This window comes from Pteropus vampyrus, unplaced genomic scaffold (genome assembly GCF_000151845.1).
Source record: "Pteropus vampyrus isolate Shadow unplaced genomic scaffold, Pvam_2.0 Scaffold182, whole genome shotgun sequence".
Lineage (NCBI taxonomy): Eukaryota > Metazoa > Chordata > Mammalia > Chiroptera > Pteropodidae > Pteropus > Pteropus vampyrus.
In genome coordinates, this window is record NW_011888963.1 from 3,185,248 (window position 1) to 3,198,242 (window position 12,995).

At 32.0% G+C, this 12,995-nt stretch overlaps 1 protein-coding gene across 2 annotated transcripts in view; it reads left to right on the forward strand.

Annotated features, from left to right (window-relative positions):
• SREK1IP1 (SREK1 interacting protein 1) overlaps positions 1-12,995 on the forward strand; it is a 36,014-nt gene that overhangs the window by 15,789 nt on the left and 7,230 nt on the right. For both annotated transcript variants that reach the window (XM_011371092.2, XM_023537219.1), the window contains exons 3-4: positions 3,305-3,448; positions 11,445-11,517. In XM_011371092.2, the coding sequence (XP_011369394.1) occupies positions 3,305-3,448; positions 11,445-11,517 (217 nt within the window). The remainder of the gene's footprint in view (positions 1-3,304; positions 3,449-11,444; positions 11,518-12,995) is intronic.

Consider the following 12,995-nt stretch of genomic DNA (forward strand, 5'->3'; position numbering starts at 1 on the left):
GGTTCCTTGAATTTCTGTATGAACTTGAGGATCAGAAATGAAAAAGCCACATCACTTTTTATAATCAGCTAGCACGTTGTTAGAATTTAAAGTGTCTTTACATATCTGTGGTCAAAAATTTAAGCCTTTAGTCACCTAAGAATTTTCTGCTTAAAATCTACTTAGAGTCTGTTTAGAAAAGAAGTCACAAGAACTATAATTTGGAATACAATTATTTTCCAAGCCTGTTCATATATTCCCTAATAGAAGAAAAATAGGAAACTTTATTTGTAGCTTCACAAGTAACTAGTCTTATAATCAGTTTAGGATCAGTTTCATATAAGTAAAGCTAAAATGGATATGAGACAGAGCCTGCTGTCAATGTGGTTATTATTTGAGTATTTTATTCATTTTTAATATTCATTACAATATGAGGTGTTTGGGTACAAAGCTAGCTTAAATAAAGGAAAAATTGAATTATCAGGCGTTCTGATCAAAATAGCAACATAGAAAGTCCTTCCTTCTGCTCCGAACAAATAGAGATTCTAGAGAAAAATGTTAGTATCAATAACAACAAAAATAATCCAGTTCAAAAGAATGAACAGGAAATCTCCAGGTACTGGGAATGAAAAGAAGTTCACAGCCCAAGCAGAGAATGATAGCTGAAAACAAACAAGATCTACAGGCCAACCAGGTAGACTTTTATGGGCTACTAGAGTGAAGCCTTAGAGCCCTGTGGGTTGGCAGCACGGCTGGAGTGAAGGCTCTTGCATGGAGCCAGACAGCTCTAAAAGATTGTGATGAAGCAATTAGAAAAATTGCACTCACTGTCTAGAGAAAGTGGTAAAAAAAAACTTACAATATGTTTTAGTTCCTATAAAATTGTAATTAAAAGAAAAGGAATAATCAAGAATTGGCAACCCCAGCTTACACCGTGTGTATGAGGAGTAAATTAACACTGCCTCTAGTGAGGCAGGAACGATTTTTTCAGGCTAAGAAATTAACATTAATATTGGTCTGATATCAAATTAGATTAAGAAACTTAACCATTATTAATAAAACTATATGAAAAAGTAAAAACTACATAGAAAATTTCAAAATAAAGGAATGGGAGGAAAGAGCAGATAGGAGGTTGAATACTGTTGACATTTAGATGTTTACTTATAAAAACGGCAGCTTCATATGATTCAGCTATTCATAATAAAGCACTAGCAGAGCAATTTTAATATCAGACTTTTGAAGCAAGAACAGTACTAGGGACAAAGAAAGATTCAAGAACAATCAGCCAAGAAGATAAATTAATAATGATCTTGAACATGCTTATTAATCTCAAAATATGTATAGCAAAGTCTGTATCACAAGGAGAAATTGACAAATCTGTAATGATGGAGGTACTTAAAAATTGCACTATCAGAAGTTATTAGAGAAATGAGGTGGAGAAGATTTGAACAACAAAATAGACAGAACTCTATTCAACAAATAGTGATTTATATTCTTTCAAAATACATACGAAATCTCCTCCTAAGTTTAGTATGTGATAGGCCACAGAAGAAATCTCAGAACTGATGTCATATAGACCCCATTCTCTGATAACAGTGTAATAAATTCAGAAATCAGCAAAAGCATAGTCGGAAAACTCCATATGTTTAGAAACTAAAGATAACACGTACCAATGATTCATTTGGAAGCAAATCACAACAGAAGAAGTTTGTTTACAGCATTATGGTAGACTCTGGACCCTCTTGTAAACAACTAAGAAAATGATATAAAATGTGCAATACGTATTTTAGACATGTTAGTGTTTTAGGAAGTAAATAAGAATTAAAGAATACTCAGAGGCCCCAAACCAAAGGAAAGCTGAAAATGTAAAAGGTAAAGTCTTGAGGATACTTGCGGAAGTCAGAGTTATTGAATTTCTGTTTTCATGAGTTGGCAGGGTTCAGGGCCCTCCGAAGATTGAGACTCTAGTAGCAGACACCCTTGTATAAATCGAACTTCTAGAGGACTTCACCTTCAAATTAAGAGAGAACTAGAAATAAACCCTAGCACAGAGTTGTAGTGAATCATTTGTGGGTTGTGAAATCAGTTATGTGGTCACTGTCTGCACTGGTTTTTTTTTTTTTTTTTTTGAAATGTCAAATGTAGTACTGCTTCATGTAACTTTTGTTTGATTTTTGTGTGTTAGTGTGTATTTGTATATGAATGTGTATATAATTATAATTGGTTACATTGTTATTCTTTTACCATCATTCAGTCTTGGTCAAAAAAACTTGGAAGCTGTGCCTTAGAGAAACCATAGCATGTGTCCACAGAAACATGAACAGCTACTCATTTCAGCATTCTTTATAATAGCAAAAGACTGGAAGCAGCCTAAATTCTATCAGTAGTAGAAAGGGTAAATAAATATTTTTATACAATGGAACATTATTCATTAGATAAAATGAGATAATTACGTCTACTTATGTTAACATAGATAACTCACAAAGCATAATATTGAGTGGCAGAAACAAGCTGCAGAATGATAGGTAAGTATAATAGAGTTTATATTTAAAAAAATAATATAACATTATTGCTGTTTGGTAAAAATAGACACCAACTTCAGTATACCAATTTCTGAAGATAAAAAGAGTGGAATGGGATTAGAACGGGTTTCCAAAGAATGTGGCAAGCTCTCTAACTTTGTGTGTATGTACACACACATGCAAGCATTTCCCTTAAAAAATTGTAAGTGAATATGACAAAATGTTAACATGTGGATAATAGGCACTTGGGTATTTATTATATTCTTTCCTGTACTTTTCTGGTGTTTAATTTTTTTTTTTTTAATTGTATCATGTATAAGTAGATAATTTGTAGTTTTCTTACAAAGAGAATCTTTAGAGGGTGAATGATGTCAGAATTAAATTTTTAGGTGTTCTCTGGAAGAGCACATTCACTTGTGTTAATATAATACCTTTAATTACATGAAAGCTCTATAATTTTATGAGTATAGTAGTCAAGTTGAGAAGGAGAAGGTATGGGAAAGGAATTAAATATAAAATTCTAAGTATGAGAATATTTTCTTTAGTGCATAAAAAGGGAAAATATAATAATTTAATACCCTGAAAAAAATGCTTGTTGAATTAGAAACCCTGATGAAGAAAGGAAAAATTTCTCTCTCTGCGCATTGCATTCAGAGAAACCAAACTACCACCCATTGAATATAAGTTAAAACTTAACATTATGTTACTAGAATTGTAAGTTGTTGCTTACCATGAGGCAACAAATCAAAAAAATATATAATATATTTATTGTTTTGTCATTCACATTTTTAAATTTTACCTAGCTGGTCACCTGACTTTTGAATGCCGAAATTTTCTTCGAGTAGACCCCAAAAGGGACATAGTTTTGGATGTCAGCAGCACAAGCAGTGAAGAGAGTGATGAGGAGAACGAGGAACTGAATAAATTGCAGGCATTACAAGAAAAAAGTAAGTAATACTTTTTTTCTCTCCATCCTTTAAAAATGTTTTTAAATGTTCTACTCTTTAATGTCATGTTTATCTATTGTTCTGTGGTTTTTATCGTTAAGATAGTTTTTCTATTATATGTAAGAGGTGCTACAGAGGTAATAGGCTTTGAACATTCTAAGTAATTTTCCCCAAATCAAACCGCTTATCAGTTATAGAACCAGGAGGCAAGTCTGTTTTTGTTTCCACAATCCAGATTTTGTTGTTGTTGTTCCATCACACTAGGATGTGTCACATGGTACAAAAAGTCTGATTTAAGACTTGGTTTCTAACCCTACTTGGCCATTTTTTAGCATGTGACTTTCAGCAAGTCGACCACTCTGACCCTCAATTTCTTTGTGGGGTAACATAAAGGATTGAGTGGTCAGATCACACTCATTCAAATCAGAGCTCTTAGTATTAAGCTATAATAGTAGGTTAAGTACATAAGTGTCAGGAGGCAGAGACAAAGCAGCTAGAGTTCTAGCACTGCCAGTACACCTTCTCAGGTACTCTTTTTCTGCTTCAGAATCCACTCTGGCCAAGATTAACATAAGAGGTTTCTACATTACTTATACAAAAGGAAGTCATTTTAATCATGAAACATCTCAGTTTTATGTCTGGATAGTTACATTTTCCAAGGAGCCATGCCCCATAAATCCATAGACTCCAGGATTATTTACCATAAACAATCTTAGAGAAACCAAGTACATCCTGCTATAAGCAGCCTGTGAATAAAGATTCTCTAGCCAACAGCTTGATTATGCATTTCTAGCTTTCAGAACTGTGAGAAAATAAATTTCTGTTATTTAAGTTACCTCCAACAAAGAAAGGATTCTCTAGCCAGCCAATCAGTTTGTTTCCTGGAGGTCTGTTATTGGCTTATTTACGAAGAGATTTATTTCCTGTGGCATCCTCCTTTTTCCTCAAAGAGAAGAGAAATTGCAGACATATTGTTTAACTATTTCTTTCATGTCTTATGTATAAAATGATCTATCCTTGCAATGGTGTTTTTAGGGATAAAATGTGATGCTGTTTGTAAAAATACATTGTAAACTACAGAATGCCACATGGTAGATGTCACACAGAAGCAAAATGCAAGTTATTCAAATATAGGTTTAGGCATGGGATGAGAGAAATACAAAAGGGTAAACTCATCTTATTTTAGATCAGATAACAATAAACACTTTAACATTTTTTAAGCTTTCCATGTTATATCCAATGAAAATAAGTAAAGAAGTCAAACGCCAAGGTACTAGGAGAAGTGAGAAGGCAGAAGAGGGAGAGTGTCCCAAAGAGGGCAAACAAAATTGACATTACGTATGAGCATATGCAGCCTCAGGTAAAGCTGCTTGAACGTACACGCTTACTTTTGCTCCCTACTGAAATATCACTGAAATGATAGTAAAAGAATATTTTTTGAAGACATAAACCCACAGGAAGCAATAGTAACAGAATTTTGTTGAAAAGTCAATGTGTTAGTGATAATGGACTGTACATTTGAGAAAGCTAAGTCCTTTAACAGTGTGGAAAGCTGAGACATATCCTGATATATACTTTAAAGCTCCCTAAAGACTTGATAATGAGTATTCTTAGGTACCTTTGTAAGTGAAGACGTACATAAGTCTAAAATCAGAGGGATTGGTTAAAAATCTGAAGTAGTCAGATTCTCAGTTCTCCTACTCTGTAAAGCCAGATGGCTTCACTCCATCACCTCAGTAGACTACTGTAGGTCTATTTTCTAGACGGGGTAAGACAAAGAGTCTTTAAACTGAGACATACCAAACACAGATGATGGTTAGATATAAAATAGTGAGAACTTTGTAGCCATTGTACCTATTTGGTTCCCAGACACTTATCACATGGGCAGAAGATTTGAAGATTCATCTCTGAGAAATAATGACCAGTCTAAAAAGAAAGTAGCAAAGATCCTAACATCAGGGATTCTTCAAGGACATCGCCTAGCCAGATTACCAGTAAAGTCCAGATTTTCAAGCTTGCTCGCTCAAAGCTTCCAGTCAGCTTTTTAGACAATCAAGGAGCATTAAATTTCTGAGGAAAGACTCTGGTATGAACTATAAATACCAAATCCAGCAAACAAAAAAAATCAGCTTGAAGGATACAGTTTTTTAAGGGAGGACAAAACTTAAATAATATCCAGTTTCATAGAAAGATAAGATAGAGCATCCACAAAACATGAATAAGATACTATAAAAAGAACAAAAACAACAAAAGAACTTTTTGAAATTAAAAAAGAAGCAGATGTGGAAAATGTGATAGAAGATAAAGAAATCTAAGAAGAACAAAATGAAAAAAAAAAAAAAAGACAAGGATCAATTTAGGAAATATTTCATTTAAATAAAGCCAGAAAAAGAAAACAAAAAATTTATAAGAATTAAAGGACATTAATTTCCAGACAAAAAGGTTCAAGTACTAAGCTCAGTGTTAAAAACAGATTTACACAAAGGCACACCATTATGAAACTTCAGATTATAGGAAACAGTAGAATATAATTCAGACTTTCCAGAGTCAAGAGTGAAGGATCAGGAGTCAGAGTAGCTTTGTACTTCTCTAAAGCAATACTGGAAGCTTTAGATGCTTCCAAATTTTTGAAGGAAAATTATATCCCAATTAGAATGGTACAACCAACCAAATTATCAACCAAGTGTGAAAGTAGGATAAAGGCAATGTCCTTTAAAGACATTCAGAGTCTCAAAAAATTTATCTCTCATATACCCTTTTTTTAGAGTATTTATTCCGGAGATTTTCTACTGAAGTCAAGAAGTAGACCAAAAAAAAGGAAAACATGGAATATAGGACATAGACGAGTATGAATTTTTTTTCATACTCCGTTTTATTTAGCATTATTTAATATTAATCAGTAATTTGTTTAATGTTAGAAGATAGTCATGTCCTCATATCTCATCTCAATATTTTATGATTTTTTTTAGTTTAATCCAGAAATGTTCTATTTTGACAACTTAGCGGGGTTTTGACTTAGTTTGTTTTTTTTGGTTTTGTTTTATTTGTTTAAGACAGTTTTATGTTAAATTTATACTTGATTTCATTTAAAGCGGTTGACACTGAGAGCTGCATAAGACAAATTGCCCAAATCAGATATTTACATATTGCCATAATTGTTCTCCTTCCTTTTAGTAACTGCTAGAATCAGATTTAACTGAATGACTTATGGTGGTTTCAAGCTTCATAAATATAAGGCTTAAATGAATTCACATGATAATTGGAGTAAAGCTTATATTGGGCTCAAAATGTACTTTTTATGAGACAGCTACAAAAGATATTTGCTAACCAGTTGATAGGAAGACCCAAGAGGCAATGAGAATTTAGATGAATGGGTCTAGGTTCAGAGCTGCTTAGCCAGGTATTTAAGAGCAGCTGGAGTAGCTACAAACCCGGTGATAGATATGCAGACAACAACCTAGTAGCTGAGCCTGCTGGTGCTGCTAGGAAGGGTCTTCTGTCCTACCCAAAGCAGCATGTAAACAGTGGATCATGACTTCTGCCTCCTGTATCTTACATTAGAGACCACCACCCTTGCTGATCATCACAAAATTTCAATGTTAAAGTACAAAAGGACCTTGCCTTCTATTTTGTACTCCAGAGTTGGTTGTATTATTTCCAAGAAAATATTATTTTGCAAAAACTCAAATTCATTTCCCTCCTATGCCTGTATACATTCAACAACATTTATTGAAGGAACCTCAATAAATAAAGGTATAGTGGTTCTATGAGTTGTAGTATAGAAACACTGAATTATCTAAAATAAATTTTGTCTTCAGTGCTTGAATTCTCATTTCCTATTATTGTCAGTACTGCTAGTTCTTAAGAGTACATGGCTAGGAAAAATATTTCTTGAATTCTAGGATTATTTTGTTTTATTAGAACTAATTTCTCTATGTAATCTAGTCAGTGGAAGAGGAAATTATTCCCATAGCTACTGTTTTATTTGCTTAGTTTCTTTGACTTTTTTTTTTTTTGGACATGTTTACAATAGTCATTCTGAACTTATAGTAGCTACAAAAAAAGACAGCTACTCAAGAGAAAGCTAAAGTGACTATTTTAATGTGAGATCAAGTCGATTTCAAAACAAAGAATATTACTAGGAATAAAGAGAGTTTTTTCATAATGATAAAAAGGTCACTTAGTCATGAGCGCATAAAAGTACTAAGTGTTTGTGCACTTAATAACAAAATTCAAAATATATGAAGCAAACCTTGGTAAAAATATCAGGGATAATTTTTGTAGATTCAACAAATCAACAATTATAGTTGCAGATTTCAACACATGTTTCTCAATAATTGATAAAACAAACAGTAAATTAGAAAGGATATAGAAGACTTGAATAACACTTTCAACCAGCTTAACCTACTTAACATTTATAAAACACCTCACCCAACAACAGCAGAATACAGTTTTTTAAGTACACACAGAACATCTACCAAGATGGACCTTATTCTATGCTATAAAACAAGTCTCAATAAATTTTAAAGGATTCAAGTTATGCAAAGCGTGTTCTTTAGCCACAAAGAAATTAAATTAGAAATTAGTAGCAGATAGTTTCTGGAAAATTCCCAAGTATTTGTAATCTAACATACTTCTAAATAACCCATTGGGTCAAAGAAAAAATTCAAAGGAAATTAGAAAGTATTTTGAACTGAATGAAAATAAAAACACAACATAACATTATAGGATGTCCCTAAAGCAGTACTTAGAGGCAAATTTACAGCACTGAATGCCTATATAAGAGAAGAAATGTCTCAAATTTTTAACTTCAGCTTCAACCATAACACACTAGAAAAAGAAGAGCAAATGAAACCCAAAGCAAGCAGAAGAAAGGAAATAATAGAGATCAGAGATGAAATCGAGGAAATGGAAAATAGAAAAACAATAGGGAATATCAGTGAAACCAAAAGCTGGTTCTTTGAGATTTATAAAATTGAAAAATTGCTATCCAAACTGATCTGGTTAAACGATAGCCATAAATTACCAATATCAGGAATGAAATAATGACAATACTACAGATTATACAGATACTAAAATAAGGGAATATTATGAACAACCTCATGCCAGTAAATTGGACAACTTAAATTAAATGGACAAATTACTTGAACAACACAAACTACCAAAACTTTCAAAAAGAAATAGGTAAACAGAATAGCCTACATCTGTTAAAGAAGTTATATCTTTACTTTTAAAACTTTCAACAAAGAAAACTCCATAGCTGAATGGCTTCTTTCATGAATTCTACTAAACATTTTAAAGGAGAAATAATACCATTGCTAAATAAAATCTTTTAAAAATCAAAGTGGAGATACTTTGCAATTCAATTAATAAGACCAACATTACCCTGATAACAGAACCAGATAAAGATACTACAAGTAAAGTAGACTCCATAAATACAGACACAGAGAATTTTAAGCAATTAAAATAATTTTAGCAAATCAAACCCAACAATATGTAAAAATGATAATATATTATGACCAGTGTAGTTCACCTCAAGAATATAAGATTTGTTTTACATTTGAAAATCAGTCAATGTAATTCACTAAAAAAGAGCAGCAATATGATAATTACAATGTTTCAAGAAATTATTCGAGCAAGTACATTGTCCATTTCTGATAAAAATTCTCAGCAAACTGGGAAGAGAACTTTATCAATTTGATAAAGGATGTCTATAAAAACTGAATGATTATGTCATACTTAATGATAAAAGACTGAATGTTTCCATAACATAAGGAACAAAGCAAAGATGTTCACTCCTACCACTTCTGTTCAACATTGTAGTAGAGATTTTAGCCATGCCATAAGTAAAAAAAAGAAATCAGAGTTATCCAGATTGGAAAGGAAAGAAGAAAACTGTATTTGCAGTTGACTTAATCATTTATGTATAAATTCTATGGATACTACCAAAAAAAAACTTCTATTACTAATAACAGTTTAGTAAAGTTGTAAAGTATAAGATCAATTAATGGACAAGGAAAAAAATCAATTGTATTTCTGTGTGCTGGCAATGAACAATCAGAAATTGAAATTTTAAAAATACCTTTTATAACAGCATAAAAAATTGAAATACTTAGGTATAAATCTGACAGAAGATGTGCAAGACTGAAACATACAAAACATTGCTGAGGGCAATTAAAGAAAAGTGTGAATCAAAGGATATATCATATTCATGGAATAGAGGATTGAGTCTTTTTAAGAAATCAGTTCTCCTCAGCTTGATTTATAGATTTAAACTACTCACCATCAAAATTTCAGCAGTCTGTTTTTTGGAAATTGACAAGCCAGTTCAAAGGTTCTTGTGGAAATGTAAAGGACCTAGGATAGCAAAAATGCTTTGAAAAAGAATAATGAAGCTGGAGGACTAATACAACCTTAATTCAGGACTTAGTGTAAAACTACAGATAATCAAGATAATGTAGTATTGATGTAAAGACAGATCTAGATAGAATAGATCCATACATATATGGCCAATTGATTTTATTATCTAAATTTTTTATTTTGAAATAAAAAGAAATTCCAGGGAACTCACTACTATGTCATTATCTGGATTTTGAAACTTCTAGCAGGTATATCTTCTTTCTACCTTTCAGAGTCTTTTTATGTTTTTTGTTTTTGTTTTTGTTTTGTTTTTATAATTTCTGGAGTTTTTAGTTGCACTTAATGGGAGGAGTAGGAAAAGTACATTTATTCCATCTTCCCAGAAGCAGAAGTTCAATTGATTTTTGACAAAGGTGAAAAGGCAGTTCTTCTGTAGACAGGATAGTCTTTTCAACACATGGTGTTAGAATAATTGAATATCAAAAAAAGTGTTAAGTGAAAGAAATAAGTTGCAAAATGTTATATATGTCACAATCCATTTTCCAAAGATAAAAAAAACTTGGGACTTATATGTAACTATGTTTGTATAAGTGATTATATGTGTATATTTGGTTATACAGAGGAATGCCTAGAAGAATACACACCAAATCATGTATTTAAAAAACAAAGTAGAGAACAGTATGTATCCCCTTTTTCAGGGCACTGATGACATAAATATTAGATCTGTTGTTATTGTCCCATAGTCCTAGGATCTCATGACCTTAATTTTGTTTAAAAAGAAAGTTTAAAAAAAAAGGCAAAAACAAAAAACTATACTTGATTGTATTGTTTTGTTTTTTAGGATCTGGAGTGGTACCCACCAAACTGTTGACATTGATTTGCTATAGGAATTAGAAGTGGAGTGCTTGACTATTTTTACTTAACATACTTAGTATTTGACATTTTTATAAAAAGCATATAACACTTTTATAGGTTTTTGATGAATAAAAATAACTAATGGGCCTTGAGGGCATTGCGCTAAGTGAAATAAGTCAGAGAGAAAAACAAATGCTATCTGATCTCACTTTTATGTGAACTCTAAAGGAAAAAAAACAAAAAAACAAAAAAAACTAAGCTCATAGATAACAGAGAACAGATTGATGGTTGCCAGAGATGGGGATGGGGTTGGGGATGAGGGCAAAATGGGTAAAGGGAGTCAAAAGACACAAACTTCCAGTTATAAAATAATAAGTCATGGGGCTGTAATATACAGCATGCTGACTATAGTTAAAATACTGTGTTGTATATTTGAAAGCTGCTAAGAGAGTAGATCTTAAATGTTCTCATCACAAGAAAAAAATATTTTTGCAACTGTTATGGTGACAGATGTTAACTAGACTTATTACGGTCATCTGATCATTTCGAAATATATACAGATATCGAACCAGTATTTTGAACACCTGAAACTAATACAATGTTATATGTCAATTATACCTCAATTTAAAAAAATAAATCAAGAAAGGAGAAATTGTTACAAGAAAAGTGCATTATCTTAACGAGTGAAATTCACCAACCAACAACCAAAATCAAAAAATATATACATACCATTTTAGTATATAAACCCATGGTGACCTGATTCTTTCCCCTCAACACACAGGAATAAATGAAGAAGAGGAGAAGAAAAAAGCAAAAAGCAAAGAGAAAATCAAGTTGAAAAAAAAAAGGAAAAGGTATTTTTTTAACATCATTTTTAAAAAGGCAGGACTTGTGAATCCAGGATGGATTATAAAATATTTCCATGTATATTTATTTACAGTTTATTTAACATTAATTTTTTTCCTAATGAGAATTAGATGCTCAGTTGTTTCAATAAAATAACAAAGTCCTTTATGTCAGGAATCAAAAATAAAGTCAACACTCAGCCACCTTAAATTTTCTTTTTGGAGCAAATCAAGGTATAAATAAATAACATGCCTCCCCATGTTTCATGTATTCTATTTTAACTTTTAGAACATTGATTAACCTATTAATGGAACATAGTCTAAATTCTTTAGATATATTTTTTTCCTCATTTATGTGAAGTTGGAGCCTAAATATTTGTATTCTCAAAATATCATTACTATGTCTAAGAAATTAATTTATTAATAGAATTTATGTACTCACTTGTTATGCTAAAAATTCCTTTAGGTCTTTCAGAACCTTCATCAGCCACTTATGAATTTTTATATCAATTCTTTTAACAACTAACTAGTTAAAGAAATTGATCAAAAGAATTAATAAGCAACTTTTTCCATGGTTAATGAGTGTAATTTCATTTAACTAGAACAAACATCTACTCATAGACTTTTTTTAAGGCACTTTGCAATAGTAATGTCTGGCTTAGATCATAGTTCTTTGACAGTAGATTCTGCAAATCAGATGTCACTTTATAATTTTTGTAGAGCATTTAATATATGCATTTTAATACCTCAGCTATTTTATAAATTGGAATAGTTTACTTACAAGTGCTTGGAATTAAATAATAATTTTTAATATAAAAACTAGTAGGAAGGTAGAGCTCAGTGTATTTTGTAGTCTGACTACTATATTATTAAATCATTTGCATAAGCACAACAAGGGGGATTGCTTATAGGAAAAGTGAGTATCTATTTTTGTCCAAATTCTAATATACTTGTTTTATAGTAACATTATTTATTCAAGCCTCTCTTTCTCAGGCCTCACAGACCTCAGATAGGGCCTGAAATTATATGAACTTTTCTAGGCACACTTAGCAGAATTATTGCCACCTAATAGAGTTGCTGTGCCACAGTCTAACATTTTGCCTTAAAAATGAGAATGCAGGACGAAAAAGGCAAAGCAAAATGTACAGGTTGTGAAGAAGAATCTAAATCAGAATCCAGAGGTCAAGCACGGTGTTTAAAGCAGGAAAACAGAGAAGAGTTGAGAATAACAGAGTTGTAGAGGGAGGAAGAGAGTACATAAGAAAATGACCTTGGGAAATGGCCAGAAGTCTAAGTAAGTAGACAAGGAGAAGAAAGAAACACAATATGAGAGAACGGGGGGAAACTCGGAGTCTCTAAACAAGGCAGTCAAGGAGTTTCACACATGTTACATGTTACTCTGTGGATGCAGCCTTGTAGTCTCGTGGGTTTACTTTTTATCCTTCTCTATGTCTCTCAGGTTTTCTTAGTTTGGGTTTTACCTTCTA